Raw genomic sequence first — 26252 nt, forward strand, 5'->3', positions numbered from 1 at the left:
ACTTTCCCACAGTCTACAATACCCACTTTTATAATTACATCTGAAAACTAATTCAAAATCTTCTCTTATGTTAAAAGAGGAAAAATCTTATAAATCATCTGTCAACATCATGATCTACCTAAGAACTACATAGATGAGAAAGAATTTTAAAAAGAGCAAATAAAACAAAATAATGAGCATATGCAAGGAGCTATAAGGGGCCAGGAGTATCTGAAGGACTAAAAGGAGTTGTGTTCATGCCAAGAAAGACTTTTAAGCAAGACAGAGAAATATATTGTTTCTTCAGAAGAGAATTCTGGAATCACTTAGGGGATAATCTAAAATGAGCAGAGCCTCTTGGATCCTGCAAGAATGAGGAGTAGCCACTTTCAACCATGGCGATGGCACTAAGGTGAAGAACAAAGGCTGGGAGCGGACTTAGACATATTCTCGAGATCAGTTCACCTCTATCTGCAAAACAAACAACTTCCAGTGCTGTGAAGTATAAATTAAAGGGTTAAAAACAGTTCAAATGAGAGGCTGGGATTGTGGCTCAGCGGTAGAATACTCACCATATAAAAATAAATAAGTGAAATAAAAGTATTGTGTCCAACTACAATTAAAAAATAAATATTTTTTAAAAAACAGTTCAAATGAGTTCACACACTTGCATTCATTTGCAAGGTGCATCTAAAGGAAAACATGGTAAAATATTTTAGAGTTTGCATAATGAGAACATGTGCATAGAACTTCTAATATAAAGAGAAAGTTTATGACTTTACCTGCTCCAGGACTTCTTTATAAGTTATAGTTGCTTTAGTATTTGTAACAGGACTGTCATAGATGATAGCAATCTTATCCCCTTTACCGTTTTCAATATGACGATCAATGGCATTATAACAAATGTTAAGCATTCCTTCCACAAACCTGAAAAAGAATTGTGAAGTAAAAGTGAGAACTTCTTTCCAAAATATGTTATTGCTTAACTAGGTTACTCTATTTCTAGTTTGGCAGAGCTGGCTGTAAAACTGTGTTTTCTAGTGCATGCTATGCTAGGTAATGATGGCTGTAAAGTACATATTTAAGATGGCACAGAGTGCACATTTTTATTTTAATAAATATGTATTTATTTTGATGTACACTGGGAAAAATATATTTTGCACTTCAAACTGACATCTTTGTGGATTTTATGGCTTAGGATGATACAAGAGTACAGAATGCCAAAATAATCTATTTTACATAGATGAAATGAATCCTATATAAGTGCAATGCAGAAGCATTAGAGATTATGGAAAGAGAAATGGTAAGTAGATGTATGACTGAAGTTTTGGTACTTGCTGCAAATAAACTTACTGCCAAATCCAATTCTTTGAAAGGGTTATGTGTATGTTTTGTTTTAATTTAATGTGAAGACATCAATTGCATATCAAATAGAAAAGCTCTTTTCTGCATATCTGAAATGCTTCATAACTGAAATAAAGAATGGGACATGCACATAAAATATTAAATAATTTTCAAAACCTTTTGCGATTAATTTCTTCTTTAATTTATCAAAGCATTTCTTTGAAACACAGACTTCTTATAGCTAAACAGAGATGCTTGTTTAAGAAAATACGGCTCATTTAAAAAAAAAGTTTTGTATCTGCCACCTTTTTTTTAGAAGGAAGGGATTCAAAAAAATATGCAAGATTGCCAAATATTATAACAAGGTAAAGTAACAGGAGAACATAAAAAGCAAGAAAAAAAAGTTCTGTTAAAAGCTCAGAATTGCCTTCAAGGCTTCACAAAGGACCTGTGTGAAACGAGGCAGTACATTAAAAGCAACTATAAGTACAGTGGCAGTATAAGGGAAAAAACAGATACAGAACACAGTAGGAGGGAAACCATTTAATCAGCTCAAACAATAATTCTGAATATGACTGTACAATTCACTAATACCAAATATGACTATAACATAGTACAATATGCAATTAATACAATACGTAATTTCCAATTGTGATAGATTCAATATTTGTTCAAAAATGTTGTCTATTCCCCTTGCTCTACTTCCACCAAAAACACTTTGTATCTTCACCTCTTGATTTTGGTTTGCCCAGGCACTTCATTTAGCTTATACAAAGTCAACGGAAGCTTGGAAATCATTTGTATGATTGGGCTGCTGCTCTCCTGCACCTCTACCTTTCCCAGAAATATCTGCTTCCTCAGCATGGCACCCAGAATATAAATTTGCAATTGGGAACAGAATCCAAAAGAAACAGAGTGTTCAGTCTAACCAGATATGTCATGGAACAATGCTCCCAACTATGCCCATCTTAGATCGTCTGACCTCAGAACAAATCTGCAAATATACAAAAATCAAATTGCAAAAATTGTGTCCTTACTCATTAAGCAACATAATTGTAGCCAAAATTAACTAATACATCAAAAAGAAAGGTAAAATCTGCTTGACATTCTCTAGGAGAAGTAAGGTATTTTATAGAATTTCCCATGAAAATAAATATTCACTTTTTTTGTTCAGGTTCCAAAAAGAAAATATTTCATATTCAATATTAATAGACTGCTTACTGGATAATCTCCTTTTTCTCTCATTTCCTCCCCTTTTTTCTTCTATCCACCTTTGCTTCTTTCTCAGTGGGTTCCACCCCCTCCCCCTCCCAGACCTGTGTACTTTAGAAGTTGCCTGTAGACTTCTTAATGATATCACTATTCTGATTTTTTTTTAATTTATGGCTTCTTTATCACTATTTTTTGCTCAATATTTAATTATGCTCGATGATATTAAAAAAAAAAAAAAACAGGTGCCAGGACTCCCTTTGATCCAAAGATTCATGGAAGATTGACTATAATTTACTTTATGTACCTACTTCTTTGCTTGCTCTTTCTCAAATATCTCCTGTGGAATCTTCTTCCTTGGCCTCATCTTTAATTAGCTGTGATCTTGCCAATTCCATATGCCCCCTTTGCTTTTGCTACCTTCTCTCCCTGGGTGATTACTACACTTCCTTGACTTCACCTTCCATTTTTTCTTCCATCTCTGATCTCATTCCAAACTCCACACTCTTATAGCCAGCAGTCTAGTGGATATCTCTACAAGGAAAAAAATAACTTGTTGAAGACTAATCATTTCACACCACGTCTAACCTCTCAGCCCACCCCAACTGCATGCTTCCTTCTCTTCCTATTTTTTTTTATTTTTCTATAACCTAAAATAGAAACTATTTCTTGGTTCACTTGCAAGAGTGAGAAGATTTTGTTTGTTTGTTTTTCTTTTCTTTTTTAGTGTGCAGCCACTGGTGTTTTTAGGTTGCCAGCATCTCCAGCAACCAGTCTTGGATATATAAGACAAAAAAGAAAACCCAGGGAATGAATTGCATGCTATTCTTCCTGTCCCCAAATTCCTATAAGGTTAACCTTTTCTTCATTTCAATATCTTCTTATCTGTGACTGAAATGTAATGTCCTAGATTTTAACAGTATTTAGCAGTATGAATAAGAAGTATATTTTCTCCATCTTGTCCTGAAACCAGAAGTCCTTCATTTTTATTGAACATCTACTATAGGCCAATTCTTATATGTGTATCAAAAAAAAAAAATAACCCTCCCCTTATGAGGTAGGTACTATTATTAAGCCCATTTTACATACAAGGAATCTAGTGACAGTAACTTGCTCAGGGCAGGTGGCATAGAACCAAGCCCTTAAACATTATATAGTAGTACTTCTATAGGCAGTATTTGAGCAACTTCATTTTTCTTTTCAGTTGTTTACAACTTTTGGATAGCTTACAGGTAAAATTATTAATACCCTAAGATTTTCTTCTTGAAGATCACCCTTAAAGAAATCTAATATAAAATTAAGAATATCTTTTGGGGTAGGAAGGAAATCGACACAGGGAAGAGCCTGCAAGTAGTATTGAGCAGAGATGCTGCAGGATATAGATTGGCATGATGCCAAGGTGGCTCCAACTAAGGAGTACACAGACACAGATTGGCTCAACTCAGAGATGGGCATCCTGTGGATGACTGCACCCAGAAAACTGCAAGGGGTCTCTCGGCTCAAAGATTTGACTATTCTTCTATGACAAGATTCTTCATTTTAAATCAAATCATTTCTGTAAAGGTCAACCAAATGCCTTCTGTGTGCTCTCCACTGTGCCTTCTAAATTTGTGGATAGTTTTTAAATGATTTGTCTCCCCAGATTTTAAAAATACCTAATGCTCATGTAAAAAAACAAGAAAGTATACTCTGGAATATTTTATTTTGTTCCTCCTATATGAAAACATTACTTGTTGTGTAGATAATTTGATAATTTGACATTGTGCCTCCATAGTAGGGATTGCATTATGAGCTTGTTTCAAGAAACTGACAAATTTTCAAAAATCATGTTTAATTATGACAAGATATTCCATTCAGTGGCTACTCAATAATAAAGTTAGTCCTATAATGTTGACAACTACTTTTCACAGCATTATCACTATTTTAGATGATCCTAGGATAATATTTCTTGCAGAGAAATATTAGTCACATTGTTTTTTAAAATCACATTTCCAGACTATCGTCCTACAATAGACCACACACATACACGCACACAATCAAATAATCTAATTGCTTTCTGGAAATATAAAATCAATTTACATTACCATCAGCATTACCTGAGTTTCCATTTCATCACACTCCTCTAAACATGAATTATTCTCAATTTTCTTTAATTTGAAAAGTGAAAAATGATTTTATATTTTTCTTGGTAACTCGTATTGATTAAGTACAGTGTCTTACCAATTTTGAAAGCTCTTTATATGTATTTTTATTGAACTTATGTCTAACAATGTTACAGATGATTATCTCAGTTTATTCACTAATTTTAATTCATTTTTACTGACATGAAAATATTTTAAATTTATATGTGGTCAGATAAATTCATTTCTTCTTTTTCCCTTTAGATAATTCATTCTTTTGATTTCATCTTTAATATTAATCACTTAATTGTCCCAATAATTTATTCATATGGACATACATATGTATATAATATCTGTCATATATATTACACATGCATTATGTTATGTGTATGTTTTATGATGTGGAAATATAACCATGTTTATTTACTTATTAATAGTTCATTTTCTAAGCATAAATTTTTGTTGTTGTTTTGGTTTTGTTTTTTGTTTGTTTGTTTTGGTACTAGGAATTGAACCCAGAAGCACTTTACCACTGAGCCACATCCCTAGCCCTTTTTATTTTTTATTTTAAGACAGGGCCTCACTAAGTTGCTAAGGTTGACCTCAAATTTGCAATCCTCCTGTCTCAGCCTCCCAAGTTGCTTGGACTATAGTTATGCACCATCATGCCCAGCTCCAAGCATCATTTTTTGATTAATGTATCTTCATTTATTTGTGGTATTCCATTCTTCTGGTATATAGTAGCATCCAATATATTCTACAATCTTTTTCAGAACTCTACAACTTTCTAGAATGTTCTGTCAGTGGACTCATTATTTGTTCTCTCCTTTAACTTCAGTCAGCTTTTAGTTCTGTTTAACAAAGGAAGTCGTCATATTCCTTATCCTATACCATTCCTCCAAGAATTTCTTTCATAGAAAATTACAAACAAGCTGAACATACCCCATAGCCCATTTAAGTTTAAGAAAAAAAATAGATAAAATTAAAACTAAACTAATAGTAATAGTTGAACAATTAGTAATGATGCCATTACCTGTTCAGAATGGTAGAAAATTTCTAGATATATAAAGAGAACATGAGCAGAATAATTGCTAAATCCAGAAATCATGTAGGATATACTAAATCCCAGTGTACTTGTTATGAAAACTCTTTCCATGAGGTGTTAAAAATTTATACAACCATAATATAGAATACTCTGCATTAATGAGAATTCATGAGAAACCTATTAACCCTAAGCATGTCATAACCACACATCCTTCACACACACAAAAAAATAAGAGTTGTTTATGCCTAAATTCAGGCATATGGACATGGGTCTAAAGTTTTAATAAAACTCTGAAATAAGGCAAAGATCAGAGGCAGGTAGGAATAAATAATAGACCATGGGTGTCTGGATGGATGAGTAAGCTATGCCAATCCTTCCTCCGCAATGCACACATGTACACACAAATACACCACACAAGCTTTTACTGTCCTAGAATGTAACTTTCTCAGATGAGGGAGCCTCCATTTGGAGGATCCTGTATTTAAGACCTATGGAATAGGAAGAGGGATCTATTTAATTGCTACGAGGTCTGTACACCCTACAAATCCTTGTCACCAGGAAATTTTCTCTCCTCCCTCTAATGATCACAGGAAGAACTCTAGGAATCAAAACCTGATTCACAGACAAATGAAGGGGAATCAACAGTGGGATTCTTAAAAGTACTCCACTCGGCCACCTGCACCTTCACACCCAGATGAGTTATGCATACGTGTGTGTGCACAGACATGCAAGTATAGATAGATAATAGATACATACATAGAATACAGATTCAGAGATACATAGGTAGGAAGACAACAAAAAGCTGGGGCGCATAAATAAGAAGGAGAGGATATATTTTTACCTTCAATAATATCTACAGTATTTTTGCAAATAATTTTTTTAAGATCTAATAGGCAAAGCATCTGCAAAATATCCATCAAGGAAAAAAATGAAATGGCCAATTACATGACAGTATTCTTCTCGATATTGTTAGTAATCAGGAAAATGAATACTAAAATAATAAAGAGATGCCATTTCCTCTATCAGATTGATGTACAGATGTAATACACAGTTTTAGTGAGAGTAAACAGAAATTAGATTTCTCATATAATGTTAGAGAGCAAATAAGTTAACTGAGTAATTTGGGAGAGCTCAAAATCAGTATCTACAAAAATTTTAAATACATATCATGTATTATGTACAATCATTAAAACAATAAAAAATCATTACATGATGCAATGAACAAATGGAACTTTTTACTAAGGCAAAGCAAGTTGTGTATATGTTTATCTACATGTCATACAAAAACAGAAGAAGGAGTTTGGAAAAAGGCAAAAGAAAATATTAATAAACTCTGAATAAGAAAAAAAATTGAAAGGTAGTAATAAAGAATACTCTACATTTTTATATAGTAAAACCAGTGGGGTTTTAAAAAAATTTTTCTGAGCATACACTTACCTATTGAATGGGTGATTTAAATATGTTAGTTGAAAATATAAATTTTAATGATCTGGTTTGCTTTGGTAGGACTGAATCACCAACTCTATAATCAGTATAACCACCATCAAAGAAAAATATTTTAACTAAGTAAAGACTTCATAGCCTGTCTTCTACTTATAATAACACCTACAATAAGCTTGAAGAAAATAAACCTTGGACTAAAAAAATTATACTTCTTTTTATTTTATTTTTCTTATCAGAATCAATCTTACACAGCCAAACAGTCAGTAATAAATGTATAGAACCTTCAAATTACACACAGAGATCTTTGGTTATCATTGCTGCTCTTGACCATGATTTGCTTGCCCTCCTTTCTAGGCACTTGCATGACTAAACTTCCATGAATGTGTGATACAAGGCACAGTCACATAGCCCTCTGCTGCCCAGGACGTGGCCACAGGTATAACACAAACAAACCCATCTATAAGAACCAGGTGGTTATACACTTCCTTCTTCCTGCTGCAGGGACATTCCAAATGGTAGCTGCACTTAATGAGGATAGATGACATGGAGCAAAACTCCCAAATAACCTAAGATAAACAAGAGTAATATCTGGGCTATTTTAAACAAAGGAAGATTTGGAGGTTATTTATTCCTGCACTATAACCTTCAATATGCTGACATAAAAGCCTTAAGGTCTATCAATGTTGACAAATTTAAACAAACTTCAAAATTGTCATATTTTATAATTTAAAGAGGATATTTTCCAGGGCAAATGAAATGGGAAGAACCTCAGTGAGTATAAATATATATGTACACTACAATAATGTTAGATGTCCTGATGAAGAAACTGAGGTAGACGGGTTAAGTGACTTCCCCAAGGTCCATACGTGCTGAGTAACAGGCTGAGATTGATGTCTGGCAGTCAGACTCTGAGTCTCAAAAACTATTCTGTTGTTGAGTTCATGTGAGAGAACTCTATGTCTTCTCTGAGCAAAATTTTTCATGCATTTCAGTGTCTCATTTCGATTACCACATAAGTTTCCAGATGGGGAAATTGGCTTAGAAAGCTCTAAATCCACAGTTATATGGCAATGTAAGAAACCTAGAGAAAGTCACAAGCTGAAGGTAACAGTTTAGAGAGCTTTTTGTTTGTTTGTTTGTTTGTTTTTCTCCCCATTAATGAAGTGCTATAACAAAGATGGAAAGGAGGTGATTTGAGAAATATTGAAGTCTGAGAAAGGAAAAGGATGCAAAGACCAGGTTACCAAAGAAACCAAGAGTTTAGGACAGGAATCATCAAACTAAAATCCACAAGCCAAATCTGGCCCACTACCTGTTTGTGCAAACGAATGTTAACATTATTATGTTATTGGAACATAATAATGCTCAATTTTTTATATGCATTCTCTGTGACTGCTTTTAAGCTCTGCAAAAAAATTGCAAAGGAACTTCTCTGGTCCACAAAACCCAAAATCTTCACTATATGACTCTTTAAAGAAAAGCTTTCCTCATCCCTTATCTAGAGCAACCCTGTCCAGTAGAAATTTCTATGATGATCAGAATGTTCTGTATCTATGTTGCTTAATAGGTAACCACTAGCTACACATGGCTAGCAATTTTTAAATAATTAACAGTATATAAAATTTAAACCTCTGTTGCTCAGTCACACTACCCAACTTCCAAGGGCTCAATAGTCACATTTGACTAATATGACTAAGGATTGGAAATTTACATTTTATTTATTTTAATTAAACAATTTAAATAGCCATATGCTACTGCTGGCTTCTATATAGGACACCACAGTTGTAGAGAATTTCAAGGAAGTAGAGTTGGCTCTCAGTCCAACACTAAAGAGAGATCAATTCAGGAAAAGACCTAAAAACAATTCTTTGAATTCAACAACAGATAGGTATTAATGACCTTTGGTGATGGCCTACAGAGTGGTGAAAACTGATGCTGTCTTGCTGAGAATAAAGGAGTAAAAAGAAAGTTTGAGTGTGCAGGGAAGAGAGTTCTGGCTTCTCTTCGGCTTGTGCAAATCTTTCACCTGGCATTTACTAAAAGAGAAGGATGACAAGCGAAAGTAGCTAAGGGATTAAAAATTAATAGAAGAAAAAAAAAATGCCAGTGGCCTAGGCAAGTAAGACAAGAACACAGAGGGCAAAGTGCAGGTTCTGGTTTGGAAGTGCAAGTGCTGCTGAAAGAAGATGCGCGGTTGGGGTGGGGGCAGAACATGAGCTGAGGCAAAAGACAAGTGCAAGCCTCATTTTAAAAGCCTGTCTGTGTTCCCTGTAAGAAACAGAAGGTCTAGAGAGGGTGCAGAGCAGGAAAATGACCTGCTCAGAAATGGATTTCTGGAGGAATCCCAGGAGAGCAGTGTGAATGTGAGACTTGAGAGAGAAAGCAGGAAATGGGATCCCTTAGGATCTATTGGCCAGCCTAGGAAGCCGAGCTAAGGAAGAAAAACTTGGAGAAAGGGGGACTAGTACACAAATAAATCAATAGGAATAAGAAGGAAGGGTAGTAATCAAAGAAAATGGAGGTTCTTATGATCTATGGATGTCAAATTTAGGTTCCTTTTAAGGGAGATCTGGGCACATGAATATAAAGAAACATTTTTGAAGTAGCAGAGGAAGCTCATATTTTGTTACTCATTAGAAATATTCCAGGTTCTGAGCTTGCTAATTCCTATATGTTACATCATTGAATCTACACAGAATCCCTTAAGAAAAACAATGCTATCCTCATTTTACAAATGAGAAATGAAGTTCAGAGAAGTCAAATAATATCTCAGAATTATAAACAGTAACAGTGCTTTCTGATTCCAAGGAAGATGTGATGGGTGCATTGCCAGTTTTCAACCCCTGTGTGCCTATCTGAGTAATCTTTGTGTCCTTCTAGAATCTCTGCTTCCTGTGGGCAGAGACCATACAATAACTCATTAATGGCAAACAATAAATGCTCAATAATAATGTTCAACAATTATTTTTAAGTAAAAGTCCACAAGTGTGAATGATTGATAAATGAGGTAGTACTCTTCTGACACATTAACACAAATAAGAAAAAGAGTCTCTGAGGCAATCTGTCCATAGACACGGCAAAAACAATGACTAGCTCAAAAGACTACTATTGCACACAAACAGAGAAGGCTTTAAGCACTTTTAAGAGGGCATCATGTTGCTTGATTCACACAGTGACACCCCATCTAAATTGCAGATACTTGGCTTTGGGCAGTGTCAAGTGACTGTTCCAGGAAACCCTCCAAATTGAGTAATTGCTTACTTAAAGCAGCATAATAACTGTATGTTAATTTAACCACCAGGGACATTGTTTTTTGTAAAAGTATTTGGAAAGCACATCTCTTTGTAGGACAGACAATTATTTTAACAGTGAAAGTAATGCAAAGAAAGATTCTGTAGTCCTATGGATCCTTCCAGAATGGGTATGTATACTCCGAACACATCCACCAGCTCTAGCCACAGACTGCCCCATCTCATATGAAAGGACAGCCCAGACATCTGCACGCCAGCCAGATCATCTCAGGTTAAAACTGAGAGCCTTGCCAAGGGTGAGAAATACAGCCAGCAGGAAAAAAGAATAGAAAGAAAGGCTTTCAGGAAATCAATACCTGTTATTTGAACTGAATCCACTGTCAATGAAGAGAAAAGGCATGAATGGATATCTTAAAGATTCTCGGGTTATGAGTCATGCCTGACAATAAATTCAAAGAAGAATGTGAGGACACCATTTTACCTTGTTTTATTTGTGTCCCTGACAAAAAGGCAGGAAAAACAGAGAACTGAAGTAAAAGGAAATAGTATTTAGTTTACTACGAAAAGAAGGAAAAGATAGAATTAACTTAATTGAGGGTCAGAAGTAAGAGATAAGATCAAAACATAAGTTTATTAAAATTGAAAATAATGTTAAATAAACATAAATGTGTAGTACATTTTTTAAGGGAACACAAATTTCAGCATTCAACCTTTTCATAACACTTAATATACTCTTGGGAACCAAGGTCCCCATTACACAATGCAGAAATAAATCAGCCCATCTCATTCCACCATGTTTCCTACATCCATACCCCCCTCTCCTTTGCCCTCTCCCCAATTACCCTAGGTACATGTATGATTGCACAAATGGTGTGACCCTACTTTGGGAACAACCAGAGAAGTCAAAAATTGTGCTACATTTGTGTACAATGAATCAAAGAACATTCTGCTGTCATGTATAATGAATTAGAATCATAAATAAATACTTTGAAAAAGAAAAGAAATAAATCAGCCCTATGTAGATCAGTTCCTAGAAAACCAGACCTATGATCCAGGTTGTCTCCAGGTGCCTCAGCAAGTAGCACCAGGGAAACTCAGAATTATCCGGAGAACCAGGAGAGGCAAAAGGGAGAGTGTCCCCTCTAATGTGCACTACTATTACTTGAAGATTCCTCTCAAATTTAATCCTAACTATGAAGAAAGAAATAGGAAAGGGGGCAGGAAGAAGAAGAAGAAGAAATGGCAGTGGCAACATGAGGTAGAGGAGGAAGAACCCAACATCTTTACATGGTATTACCATATTCGAGTTAAGGAGAAATGGGAGGAAGAGAAGGGAGATAGAGATAAAAACTGAAATGAATGAGAATTTTAGTAGGACTGCACATTTTTTCCTTTCATATTCCACCTTCATCCGAGCCATCCATTCCTTGTTCTATAAGGTTATAACTCATGCAGAATGACACACTGCAATGTTCTGATGAAACTCTCCTCTATGCTAGAGACTCCCAGCAGACAGACACTACCTACACTAACTCATTCTGCTCAACACTTACAGATGTCCACAGAGGGGTGCTGAATACATGCTCTTATTAAAGATGAGGAATACAATCAATCATTTTTGAATGTCCACACACTTTTTCTTTCCATTGAGCCTTATAAATTAGCCTGTGATTGTTTCTAGAAAGACTATGGAACTGGGAGAGATACACAGGGAGCATCAGTGTCTGTTATGTTTTATTACTTATAATAAAAAGATCTAGGCAAATGTGACAGAATGTTAAGATTTTATAAAACTCAGTGTTGAGATTCCTCTAAGTTGTTTCTATTGAATCTTTAAACTTTTTATAAGGAAAAAGATGGTGAGAATTTATTCACAAAATTTACTAAGTTTTTGGAGAACACTTTAATAATATATATCAAAATGTATATAATTACCTTTTGATACAGAAATCTTCTGAGAATTTAAAAGAAGAAAGTCAAGAAAGAAATACATGAATGCACCACACACATATACACTCACGGAAACACACACAGATAAAGAGGGTTTCCTTTGAGATGTCATGTCCAAAGATGAAGCATATCTTCCTGTCCACAACAGCAAATAAAGAGAAACCATCTCAATGTCAAGACGAAGAGGCTGTGAAATAATTCACCCAGTATGCTAAAATATTATGTATTAAAAATCAAGGCATAGACAAATGGAAAATTGCAACTTACTACAAGCAGAAAAATGAGCTATCAAGTAATATGAACAGTATAATCCAGTTTTCGGTGAGAACAAAAAGAGAGACTTAGACTATCAAACAGAATGGCAAACAGATGTAGAGTCTACATTTAAAAAGACAGAACACATATGAAAATGAGTGCATGAGAAAATAGGAAAAGCTGAACTAGGTCTATAAAATTGAGTTAACTGTATCATCCCAATATCAATTTGGGTTTTGATAATATGCTATGGTTATGTAAAAAGTTACCACTGGGGGAAGCTAAGTGATGGATACAAGTGACTGTTCTGTATTTTTTTAAATAACTCTTTTGAGTTGATAATTATTTCAAAATAAAAAACTAAGAAGTAAAAAAGATTGAATGGAACTATAATATACCAAGAGATATACTACAATCCTGTTTTAGATATTAAAGCACAGCTGATTTTTCACTTTTTGTCTTTCCTGAATTTATCTGTTAAAACTTAAAACTATACTAATTTTATAGCTGAAAAAGAGGTATAAACCAAAATTTTAATCAGGATTATTTCTGCATAAAGAAATGCCAGAACAAATAAATTCAAACCTATATGTTACAACCTAGGCCTTGTATCTATAAAAATTATCCTCTCAGGGCTGGGGTTTTGGCTCAGTGGTACAGCACTTGCCTCACACGTGTGAGGCACTGGGTTTGAACCTCAGCACCACATGAAAATAAATAAACAAAATAAAGGTATTGTGTCCATCTACAACTTAAAAAAGAATCCTCCTCTTTGAAAATTAAAATATATGACATCTTCATCTAATTTCCTATCTGCCCCTCCACTTCTCACCAAAATAACCTCACACACATAGACACAGACATAACACAGATACATTTATAAAGATAAATCACACTACACTAACCACTTGAACAAAATATTATGTCAAATAGATATAATTTGCTGTGCTTTTTTCCCTGACCTGATCCTCAAAATTATCAGAGAATACTATCACAAGCTACCTCTTTGGTAATTCCCCCATTGGCTACACACTACATTCACAGATGAAACATTTTCCATTAACACATGGACAATCTGAAACTTGAATACAGTGGAGTCCACTTAATTATCCAAGAGCTCATTATCTGGATGGTGCTAACCAAGCCCATTATTTCTCCTTTAGTCTCTTTTTTGCTACTTGTCTTTTCTTCACCTTCCTGCTTGTTAGCACTTCCACCTAAAAAATGAGAGGCTCCTCAGAGGGATAAAATTCAAATTAGTTGATTTTTTTTTTATCTATTAAAGGATTCATTAGTTGGAAAATGGCCACTGTTCACAGAATAGAAGCCGTGTGTTCTTGTTATCCACACTTCAACAGTGAAAGGTAATTCAGAGTAGAGTTGATTATAAAACAAAACAGACTTTGTTACCCATATTTTTACAAACTAATTAGACAATCCCTATCTCCTGTGACTGCTCTTATTAAACCAGGAAATGAAAGCTATCTTATTATACAATTAAACAATTGACATTGTTTTTCAAAATTATACTCTATCTGGACTTGCCCAGCTCATAGAGAGCATTCAACAAGTGTTTGATAAATGAACAAGACAAAGAAGGAAGGAGTATGAATGAAGGAAACAAACAAGTTAATAAATGAGTAAGTTCTCCAGCCACAGGGCAAAAACCACTTTCATAAATACAACAAGCTAACAAGCACATATGTGCATGTGTACCTGGCTTGTTTTGAAAGTTGTAAACTAGTATAGTAAGGATAAAATAGGATTAATTATAGAGAAAATATGACATAATGAGAACCCAATACACTCCAGAGTCTAACATGTCTGGTTTTTCATCCTAGGTCTGCATTTGCATACTAAGTGAACATTATTAAGTTAATCTTCCCTAAATTTTTCTTTAAGAACATATATTCTTGGGAAGTTAAAGAACTATGGAAAGAGATATTATTGTTGTTTTGATTACCAAAACAGTGTAGTTTGTATCCTATAAAACTTTAACACACACATACAAACATCCATAAACACTCACAGAAACTCACATATATATAATAAAATCATCCTTTAGAATTTAAAATATTTTGATTGAAGAACACTAATATTTCCAGCAAAAATGACCTTTAAAATAATTATATATTTAATGAGAAATGTAAAATCTTATTATTTTTATCAATTATAAAATTAAAAATTAATCCTTTTATAAATGAAGTAAAGCAAGGTAAAACCTTATCAGATTAGAACTAATAAGTCTGTAATTATAGATTAGATTTCAAACATCTCTTGAAATATTCAGGTAAAATAATGAGATGTTTATGGTAGATATAGTATATATTATGTTTATTATACAGTAATAAAAATGATAAAAGTCAGTCTCACATCTTTATAAAATGTAAGCATTGAACAGATTAAGGTAATTTTTTATTTCAAGTAACATAAATATTAAGATTTTATCAGAATTTTTGGGAAAAATGTAAATGTGTTCTAAGAGGAAATAATGATTTTATTTTTACATTATCTAATTGTTATCAATTTTAAATGATATGCCAGAACAAATCAATTCAAACCTATATGTTACAATAGGTTTAAATTGATTTGTTCTGGCAATATGTAATTTTTGTTTAATGAATCCACAAACAATGATAATATGATAACAAAAAATTAATCCAACTCTTAAATCTGAAATGCTTGAAGTCTAATGTGCCAGGAGACCCACATTGGTACTCAATCTATAGCACACAAGTGAGGCATTTCCCTCCCTGCAGTGGGGAGTCTTTGTCCCAATGGATAGAAATTCATGTCAATTGTAAAATACCCATTACTACAGCTTGAAGATGATGAGCCAGTGGCAAAGGCAGCCAACCATCTCCAAATGAAGCTTCGATCCACGAAGACAACAGAATTTTTAAACTGCTCAGATGCCTTGATTCATATAGATCATTTAGGGATGTGGTTGGATAGATACTTCAGGTACTATCAAAATGCAATTTATACAGAATCCAGACATATAATTTGGATTAACAAGTTTAACATGCATGTGGTGATGATTTAAAACAGTTTAACTAGTATACACAAGCCTCACTCATTCTGCTGCAGAGACAACAAAGGTAATTTAGACCTGATCCCTACTGTCCTATTTCCAGATGGTGATTTATTAAATCACTAGTAAAAGATAAGTATCCTTGGAATGTGAGCTTAGGTAGTGGAAGTGGTGACAACCTGGAAATGTGAGTATTTTTTGCCCAACTAGCTTAACGGGAAACCAGACTGATTTGTCTTTTAGAAAAGAACCTTGTAAGATTTTTAGGGTAAAATTCTTAGAGATACTGGAAGGATATAAAATTGAGAAAACATGTGCAAGTCAGCTCTGAGATAACAATGAAGACTTATTTTCCTCTAAAATGAGGGGAAAATGGAAGACACATAGCAACAGAGCACAAATGAGAAGGAGAGTCAAAATCCTTGATTATAATTTTTTAGAATTCTCTATCAGTCTCATTGTCTTTTCTTTCACTCTCCAGGTCCTGTGATCTAAACAATTATATGCCAGCCAGACAGAAGTCAGAGAATGCAGTTACAACCCATTGTAGAAATTGGGTGCTACAGTAAGACTCAACTGGATTGAAAAATTAAGTACACCAATATAGGACTTCAGAAAAGCCACTTATCTCTCTCTGCTTTTGTTTACAGTTACAAAAATGCATTATAACTGCACCTATTTCTTCTCCTATATTCAAAAAAATTGAGGGGCTTGGGGTATGTCAAGCATGTGCAAGGCCCCAGCATCAAAAGACAGAGAGGGCAGGTGCAGGGAGCAAGAGACAGAGATGCTTATTAGAACTAAGAAAGCTGGATGCAAGGAGATTCCTGAGAAATGTGTCTCTGCACTTAACATGAACCATTTATCAAGGTCTGTCCCTCTTGCATGTGCAGAAGAAAACTAGGATCAAGATTAAAGAGAATAAAGGGGAAAAAAAGAAAGAAAACTACACATGAATGCATTAAAAAAATAAAACAAAAACAAAAAAAAAACCCACTCTACAACTTTCATGATTGCAAACATATAACCAGTCTTACTATTTTACTCAGAGTTTAGAGGAAAGAAAAAAATTCATATATTTATAATTATATTAATTAACTAGGTTGTTTAGCACCATGTTCTCATAAAAGTCACATTTAAAATGTACTGCACGCTGTGAATAATGGGGTCATTATAGATTTTTTCCTTAAGTCAGAAAACTAACAGAGCATTTCTAAGAAGGAGGTTGATACTGCTTTCTACTGTCAGAAAATAGTAGTTGTCAACCAATTTGAAGCTACTTTCCCCCCACCTTTGTGTATGTTGTACACAATAATACAAAGAGTTTATGTTTTTGAAGTGAATCTATTATTCCATGTCTAATATAGTTACCAAGTATTTCTGAGATGTAAATCCAGATTTTTAAGCTCTTTTAATGTAAATATTCTTTTTTTAAAAAGGCAAACTACTTTTAACAGTTTCAATGAAAAGGGATTAAGAAGTGAAAGAAATATTAAAGTTTATTGAGACTAATATTATAGAAACAATATAATGTACTCAGAGCACAGATGGTAAATTCAGACTAATTGGTTCAATCTGTAGATCTACTGTTTATTTACTAGTTTTGTAAATTTAGGCAAGTTGCTTAAGATCTCAGTTCCACCATTTCCACACTCATTCAAGAGAATAAAAGTTGATCCTACTTCACAAGGTTATTGTATAGATTAAACAAATTAAAGCATTTGATATTGTGCCTGGCTCCTAGCACAGACAGAGTAAGGGTTAACTGTTCTTATTTCATGCTTGACATGTTCTGTATACATTAACATTCTCAGTCATTACAACAGAACTACAAAGTTATTATTATCCCCTCCCCCTGCAATCAATAGATAGGTTGGATTATGCTATAGTAACAACTGCAAAATTGCAGTACTTGCAAAAACAAACACTCATTTTCACTCCCAATACATTGTCATTTATGCATTTTCATTCAGCCATCCAAACTGCTTCTATTCTACCTGTGCTTTACAATGCCCTTTCTAGAGGAACTCTGGCAACTAAGTGCTTCACACTGAAGTGACAAGGTTCATTCCTCTTGTTGCATTAGCCAAAACTCCTTAAAAACCACGTGTATGTAAGGAAGGCCAGTCCTGTGCTCTCTGGAGAACGGATGTTGGTGGAAGACCCCAAAGAACTAGAACACTCAGCTGAGTCTGCATTTTTCATTGCCCCACTTTACAATTATGTGGGGGCAAGGTATTGTTGAAGGAATGGAGCTGAGATTTTAAGCCAGATATCCATTTGTTTTTTCCACTAATTCTTCATTCTCTTTCTCCGACCTACCCAAATTAGGGTATCAGATAAATTCCCATTGGCAACAATGGCAAACTTCAGAGGAGGGTAGAGTTAGGAGGAAGGCACAGTCAGGGCATGTGTGGTTTAGAATAGTGTTTAATTCAATTGAGAATCAATGAAAGTCTATAAAAATAAGAATAAGAGTCTGGAGAGAAAATAAAGTGAGATCAAGATCAAAAGTAGACTTAGTTCTTAAGTGTCCATGCATGAATTACCATAAAGTTCTTTAGCAAATGCTCAATAATACTGATTTCCTGTCCCTCGATGATGAAAAATTTTACCATTTTATCTTACCAAATTTTAAAAAATTGCTATATCGATCAGACTTCCAAGAGAAACCAAGAGCTCTTTTTTCTTCCTCTTCTCAATTTTCTTCTTTAATCTTCAGAAATTTCTTTACCGCATTGACACATGCATTTAGAAGGAACATCTTGAAAGATTTACAAGGGCAGTGTGACTATTCTAACATAAAAACCTAAAGAGAAGGTATTCCTGTTGTCTGAAATTAGTTCTTAAGTCAGAGACCTGAGGATTTTAGTTGCCTTTTTTCCCTCTTACTTAGGTTTATTCATGTTTTAAAGTAGCAATCTTTTGCTATTTATTTGAAAGAGCTTCTGTTTTCAGTCACTATTATAAACTGGACTCTTTCAAACTCAAAATTCTTAAACTTTCTTTTTCCTAGACACTATAAGAACAGTAACATCTCCATTTTATGCACAGTCTCTTAGTTTATAGGGTCAAAATGTCAGCAAAAGCAAATACACTGAATACCTTTAATATAATAATTTCTCCTGCCAAGTAATTTAGATAAAGGATCTGAATTCCACATTTACACAGACTTCTTAAAACTATAATTTAGTGAGATTATGGCATTTATATATATTATTGCAAAGATTTCTTAGCCTCCCCCCACATTTCACCTACAAATGCCACACTACAATGGAAAGCAATGATCTCTTTCATAAGAGTTGCTACTTATTGCTTTTGGAAGTACAGGGAAAAAAATTTTAAGAGACAAATAACTTCAACCAGTGGATTTCTTTTCTCAACTAACAATGTATGGCATGAACAAAGGAAAAGTACGCTGCCTTCCAGGAGGCACTAAGAGTTAGGATTTTCCCCCAACACCTGGGAGTTGATCGGTCACAGCTGATTGAATTTCCATTGTTCATTGATTGTGCCATTTGCCAGGCAATCCATCCCTGCTTATGTAATTGCAGCATTCCTGTAGTTCACTCTGTTCCGTCCTAAAGGCTCAGCAGCATGACGGGTTGAGAAAATTAGATGAGGCCCACACCAAGATGCTGACCTTCAGAATATAAAATAAGGCCCATCTTTTAAAATCAGTCTTTCTTGATGAGGTTATTTTGAGGGACATTATTTCTAGCAGGTGATTTTTCTTGCTAACCATGTACCTTCTTAAAGCATTTTTATATTTACAAGAAGTGATTGTTTAAAAATTTAAATATACCTGTACTGTGTACAATGTTATGAATAAATTCATTCAATTTATAGTGTGTCAAAAGGAGACAAATGTTTCATCTTTAGATAACACTCTCACTTCAATCTAGAATTAAACATAATTTTTTAAAACATGTGAATATATTCTTTTCTTGAACCACGCTGAGAGTCGATATAAAGTGTTATCACTGCAGAAATGATAACAATGTGAAGTATGTCTATATTAGATTTAGTCATTTCACAATGTGTACATACTTTAAAACATTAAGTAGCACATGACAAATACCTACCATGTCATCAGTTTTTAAAGAGAAAAAAGACAAAATCTGGTAACTATGAAGAAATTTCACATAATCTTACTAAAAAGAGAGTTAAAAAATCAAAAAGACTGAATTTCCCAACCAGTTTAACATGGCTGAGCACTTGTTTGACAATGAACCGAAGTTCAGGTTTTACATAAAATCCACATTTATATTTTTCTTTTCCTTTAAAACAATCTCAAACTCACAGAAAAGCTGCAAGTACAAGAAAACTTTGCTCCATCTAAACTACTTACTGAAATTTGCCCAATAACCCCAGAATAATTTAGTTCATAATTGCTACGAATAAGGACATTCGTCTAGAGAACTACAATATAATCATCAAATTCAGGAAATTAACATTGACACATAACCACCATCTAATCCTCAAACCCCATTCAAGTTCTTTAATTGTTCCAAAAATGTCAATTACAGCAGAAAATATCCAATTCAGAATTACCTCTTGCCTCTAGTTCTGGTCTATTTAGTCTCCTTTAATACAGAACAATTCCTCAGTCCAAAGTCTACTTTAAAAATAATTCAAGATTTGGCACTGGGCTTCTGAAACAGTTGGGTATTTGTAGGGAAAGATTCTGGGCATAGAGCCAGAATCCTGGGGTTATTATTACTGACCCAGCTCTGCCCTCTGCTATCTAGCTGTGTGGCCTCATATGTAGACTGGCTTTAGTCCTCTCACATGTAGAAAGGCCATGATGACCCTAACTGTGCAGGCTGAGGGAATGGAATAATGAATATGCATGAGAAACTCTGGTCAAGGCTCAGAGATTGTTCAACAAAAGTCAATTCTCTCCTCATCCCTTTCAACTGTTTCCTTATCTTCCCTGTCAGATGCAAAGTCAAATGTTTAGATAGTTGGCTCACTAGAACCAGTGCAGGATATGACAAGAATATATGTATCTGCTCAGCAGCTCTTTATTCCATCTTTTAGATCCTGTTTTATGATTCCATCATAAATGATTCCATCTTTTATCTTGTTTCTCCCATGAACTTCTAGTACATAAAAAAAGAACAACAAAAAGAAACCAAAAAGTTCAACTTGCAAGAACAGGGAGTCCTATGAAGCAATAGGTTTAAAAATAAACAAAATTCCCTTCATTCCTACTTCATAGACTTTGCTTCTGCCTTTCAACATAAGTTACTCCTGAAGCAGAAAGAAGAGAAAGCATGGAGAAGAAACTGTCTTTTATTTGACCCAGGAACTTCTACATGTTGTAGACTGTCTTTCCTTCCTGCCTCTGTCAAATAAATCCATAAAATGCTTTTGCCTACCACTAGGCCATCTGTCATGCACTATTCTGGCTTTGGCCACTGACATCACCTTATTAAAAGTCACCAAGGATCTCTGAGTCACAGAGGTTTCTTTTACAGAGATAGAATTTCTTTCAATCCTAGATAGCCTCAGAACAACTCTAGAGCCCTTATCCCTATTGACTTTCCCAGTTTGTATCTCTTCTCTCTTTTATACTCCATGACACTAAAATATCCTGTCCCTCTCCTACTTCTTTGAATGAGTAGCATCCGTTCCCATGACTCTTTTTTTCTTGTACTGTAGTGGCACCCCCATTCTCCACAGAAAAGTCTTAACTGGGCTTCTCCAGAAATCTTCACCATGGCTGATTTTAGGACTGTCAGAAAAAGTGTCTCGACAAAAGAGTTCAACGTAGATAATTTCCTATTTTCCTGTTGCTCTGTTTTACTTGGCCACTGGTCGGGAAGAAATCAGCACTCCAGGTGCTGGACACCCCCTGACTAGTTCTTCACAAACATGTATCCAGTATAATAGTTTGTAGAAATGTGTAAACAGGGCCTTTGGCCTTAAGCTGGGGCTTCACAGAGATGTCTACATTTCTAAGATAAGAGAAGTTACCAATTGGGCTCCATGGTAACAGCTGGCAGGGGTGGGAAAGAAAGAGGAGAAAAAGCTCTCCCCTTCTCAGGTGTTGTCCTTGAAAGGTCAACTTGCCCAGAACAGAGAAAGAAAAAACTGTTTTTATGTAAACTTCTACAGACTGTGAACTTCTCATCCCCTCCCCTTACATGCTGGGTATAAAATTCTGAAACTACCTGAACTCGGGGTTCAGGGGACTGATTGATAACAGCAGAAGCTATGCCCTCTGAACCTGGCTGCAGCCAAATAAAACTGTTTCCTTCTTTGGTGCCTTGCCTCGTCTGTCCCTATAACAGTACTTCTCCCCAAAGTTTAGTCCTCGGTATTTTGTTCTTTCCTTCTCTCTCTCTCTCCCTCCTTCCCTTCCCCTTTCTCTCTCTCTCCCTTTCCCCCCACTCTCTCTCCAAAAACATTCAACATCCACAATGTTTTAACTATTATTTCTTTACAATTTATACTTGAATCTACACTCCTACATCCATCTGTCTCCTAGTTTTCAACACATTATCTTTAATTCCCCCATGAGATCCTCCCCTTGGACATTTTACTCAAATTCTTGATGTGACTATAACATCTTCTGTTTCCTGCACTCCACTTCCAGGCAGTCAGCATATCTAATGTAATCTTGATTCCTGAAATTCCTCTCTTTCTATTCCTCCTGCCATTAGCCTGGTTCATTAGACGCATTTCTACAAGTTAGCGTTACTCGTTACTCGGATATTTCCAATCTCTCTTATCTCCCTTTCCCCCAGGAAATCTTGAAATCTGAGGTCAAACTTAGTCTCAGATACTAGGTTTATCCCATTATCCTTTTAACAAAAAGCCACCATGGATCATCACTGCCTTAGTAGGCACTGCAAATAAAAATGCTCACAATGGCCAAAGGTAATGATCAGAACTGGCAGGAAATAATGCAATGGTGATAGGGACAGTTATCAATAAGCACATGCACAATTCAAAAGAGGCAGCAGATGCTCAGTTCTAGACAAATGCTGCCAGGCAGGAATAACTTCCTATTGCTGACTTATAGGTTCTGTGTGTGTATATATGTGTGCACTTCCACACATGCATGTTTTTCAAGAGAAACTCAAAAGCTTTTTTATTACTCAAAAGCTGAAACAAAAAGTTGTTACAGAAAAAAAAATGGATTTCCCATGAACTAGATTAATATTTAAATACTGCCAATTAATTTTAAAACATGAAACAGCATCTGGGTCAAAGTCTATCTGTAGGTTTTCTAACAGCTTGCATCTTGTGAGGTCAGTGTAAATGCTCCCACTCCAAGCCCTCTCACCCATCCTACAACTTATCTTCTGAAATCCAGAAGCAAAAAGCACAGAAAACACACTACAAGAGAACTGGTTTATTATAACTATCTTTCAACAACACTCAGTTCTTTCTGAATTACACTTTAGTTGTGTTATTCCCCACAAAGAAACACCTTTCTCCCCATCTATATGCTATCTCAATGTCAAGTTCAAATGCTAACATTTCCCTAAACAACTTCTTGGACCAAATTAGCTGAAGGGAATATCTCTTCCATATTCTACATTCTACACCCAGTACAATGTGTCAGGCACAGTCCCAGACATTTTCTAAGCTCCTACTTGATCATTAGAAATTGAAGCTATCAATAATCTAATCTTACAAATGAGATCATGGAAGCTTTCTCAAAATAAGTGGCAAAGTTTGGGATAAATTCAAGCCTATATGGTTCCAGTGCAGAGGAAGAATGGGGAATTCATGTGTTGGTCACCTATTATGTAACAAGTGATATATGTTAGGAAAAAAAATCCTTAATAAGAATGACAACACCATTCTGGGGATGGAACCCAGAGGTGCTCTACCATGAGTTCCATCCCCAGCTCTTTTTATTTTATTTTTTTATTTTGAGACAGGGTCTCCCTAAGTTGCTGAGGCTAACCTCAAACTTGTGGTCCTCCTGCCTCAGCCTCCTGAGTCACTGAGATTACAGGCATGTGCCACCACATCCAGCTGCCAAACAAAATTATTAGTAAAAATAAATAACACTGCTGAAATAAATTCAGATTCAATGTTTTATTATTATCCACTTTGATCTTCTGCATTGCTGTGAGATAGGTGAGGTTGCATGATTCCAAAACTGCACTGATGAATAATGTGGATCCAGTATTATCAAATGTCAGTGATCTGCAATACACTAATTAAAAAAAAAAAAACTTAAAAGACCCCTTTACAAAAATTCTCATTGCAGACAATATTTTATAAACACAAGTTTTAGAAAATTTTAAAACAAGATTTTTAAGAAGAAAAAACTAAAGTTTTTAGAAAGGAAATCTCCAGGTCTTCAATGTCTATTTGCTAGACTACCACTTTCTCTACATTTCCCTGGGTGTTTGTTGACTCCCACTAACCCTGAAATCACTCAAATCCATCTTTCCTCCATGACTTTTGCTCCTGTCTCAGATTTGGTCTCATGGATTTTAACTTAGGACTATCCCACTGCCTTCTTTACTGAATCTCTGCACATTGGTTTTATGGTAAAAACAGCCACATAAAATAAATAATTACAGTATCATACTTTATGACAGACACAAATGTACTGAGTCTTGAGAACAAAGTGAGGAAACCACACACTTGGATATGAGGAACACCAGGAGAGTTTCCTGCTTCTAAAATGATTGTGGTGTGAGAATACAAAGAGAGCTATTCTTCCTCTAATATTTATAGGGTGGACTAAATGAGACAAGGTCTTAATCTTTTATTCAGTTAATCCTCAAGCTAGCCATTTGCATTTGAGGAAACTGAGGCACAGAGAGATTAAATAACTTGCCTGTGAACACAGTAACCATGAGAGGCAGACCTCAGATAGTCTGGCCATGAGTCCATGTTCTTAATTTTCATGGCTCCCAGAAAGCAGGAGCTGGTTTCCTCACTGTTGTATACTTAGTGCCTGGTTCACAGTCTGGGTACATGGAACAGGATCAATCAAATACTACTGTAAAAAGAAAAATGGAAATAGAAGGGGCAGGGGCTGAAATTGTAAAGGGAACATCATGTAAACATTCCCCAAACAAACAAGAGAGGACAAGACCTGATGAGGACACAGAACAGGCTCTTGGTGACTCAATTCCAGATTCCCTAATCTGACCTCTCTTCAAAGGAAAACTTGATCTTGTCATTTCCCCAACCTCATTGTTGAGCAATGTCTTTCAAATGACTGCAGATAATCTCTCTTCCTAATGGATAGCAGGTAAGAGCCACTACACTTTTCCCGGCCTAGGCACATAGAAGTCACACTGAATTCTCAGAGACTCAATATCCTAGCAAGTTTGGCATCTAGTCTACAATGTCTACAATGTATCTTGTTTATTGTAATATAAAAATAATGTTTATAACTACTTAATAATTACAACTCTAGGAAGAAAACTTCATTCTTACCCTGACTTCTAACAACGCCTGTCCTATATCTGCTTTCTTTCTGTGCACCCCTTGCTGCAGCTCCTTATGGCTTTGTCCCAGATATTTGGCACATCACATAAATTCCTTTCCACTCCAGACCCTGACTCTTTAGCCCCTTCTCCCAGTTTTCCCGCCAACACAATCATTTGCAACAATGTTGCAGGCCACATATCATGGACTTGGGTAATTTCACTTGTCAACTTTGAGAAGACATAGACACCCTTCCAAACCCTACTCAGCTGTGATTTTTATTGAAGTCCTTACCCCACTCTATTCCTTTCCACAGTATGGGGATACTTGGTAATACTTCCATAGTTTGGTTTACATAGTGTCTCTCTAGTTTGTGCTGTCCCTGGAAATAGCCTTCTGTTTTAATCACCTCAACATCCTGAGTGTCACAAAGAGCCCTGCCATAGAGGTAAATCTCCCATTTATGGGAAACTCAGATGATATTAGGTAATTGAGTTCCTCCAGAAAAGGCAGGATAGCTAACTATGAGACTGAGATTAAACACAAATGGAAGGTCTGAGTTCATCTCAAATTTCGATTTTCTTTCAGGATAGAACTCCAGAGTTCAAGTCCCAGGAACATAGAACTTTGGGCGCCCAAGAAGTTAGGAGACTTGGAATTGGCCAAGAAGTCACTCACCAACTGGTGGAAGGCGTGTATCTGTTCTCTAGCGTTTTGGTCCAGGGTTTGTACCAGCTGATCTGCTCAGCGGCTTTGCCCCAGAACCTCTCCGGGTCGGCCACCGAAGCAGCGAAGTGGGTCTTGTACTCGCCGCCGCTGGAGGACAGCGCCCAACAGCCCAGGCCCCGCGCGCGGGGGGCCACCAAAGCCCTCCGGGCCGCACCGGTTCCTCGGGCGGAAGAAGACCCCGGCAAGGGCCCCCCGAGTCCCCCGGCGCCTGTGACTTTGCGACATTGCAGCCAAGAAGGCTTCATCACCCGCCCCCCGGCAGTCCCCCACCCCCGCAGGCTGTGCTGCCCGCGGTCCCAAGTGCTCCCGATGGGCAACAACTGGGCTGCTAGCGACCGCCGGCGATCCGAAGGGAGCCAGAGGGAGGCGGGGGGAATTCTGAGGTCAGCCCGGAGCCCAGAAGTTTGGAAGTCACACTAGAGTCGCCGGGAAAAACCGACCTGGAGCCACCGAGAAAGCAACAGGCTGGAGTGGGGACC

The 26252-nt window shown here is 35.8% G+C and overlaps 1 protein-coding gene across 3 annotated transcripts in view; it reads right to left on the minus strand.

Annotated features, from left to right (window-relative positions):
- The window catches only part of Acss3 (acyl-CoA synthetase short chain family member 3), a 162590-nt gene extending 136428 nt beyond the window's left edge, over positions 1 to 26162 (minus strand). The window contains exons 1-2 of one of the 3 annotated variants that reach the window (XM_048804582.1): positions 25723 to 26162; positions 762 to 906 (exon numbers count right to left, since the gene is read on the minus strand). In XM_048804582.1, coding sequence (XP_048660539.1) covers positions 762 to 906; positions 25723 to 26018 — 441 coding nt within the window. In that variant the 5' untranslated portion in view covers positions 26019 to 26162. The remainder of the gene's footprint in view (positions 1 to 761; positions 907 to 25722) is intronic. The other 2 variants (XM_015482962.2, XM_048804586.1) reach the window with 2 other exon arrangements.
- Positions 26163 to 26252: the final 90 nt, after the last annotated feature.

This window comes from Marmota marmota, unplaced genomic scaffold (assembly GCF_001458135.2).
Source record: "Marmota marmota marmota unplaced genomic scaffold, marMar, whole genome shotgun sequence".
In the NCBI taxonomy this organism is placed as follows: domain Eukaryota; kingdom Metazoa; phylum Chordata; class Mammalia; order Rodentia; family Sciuridae; genus Marmota; species Marmota marmota.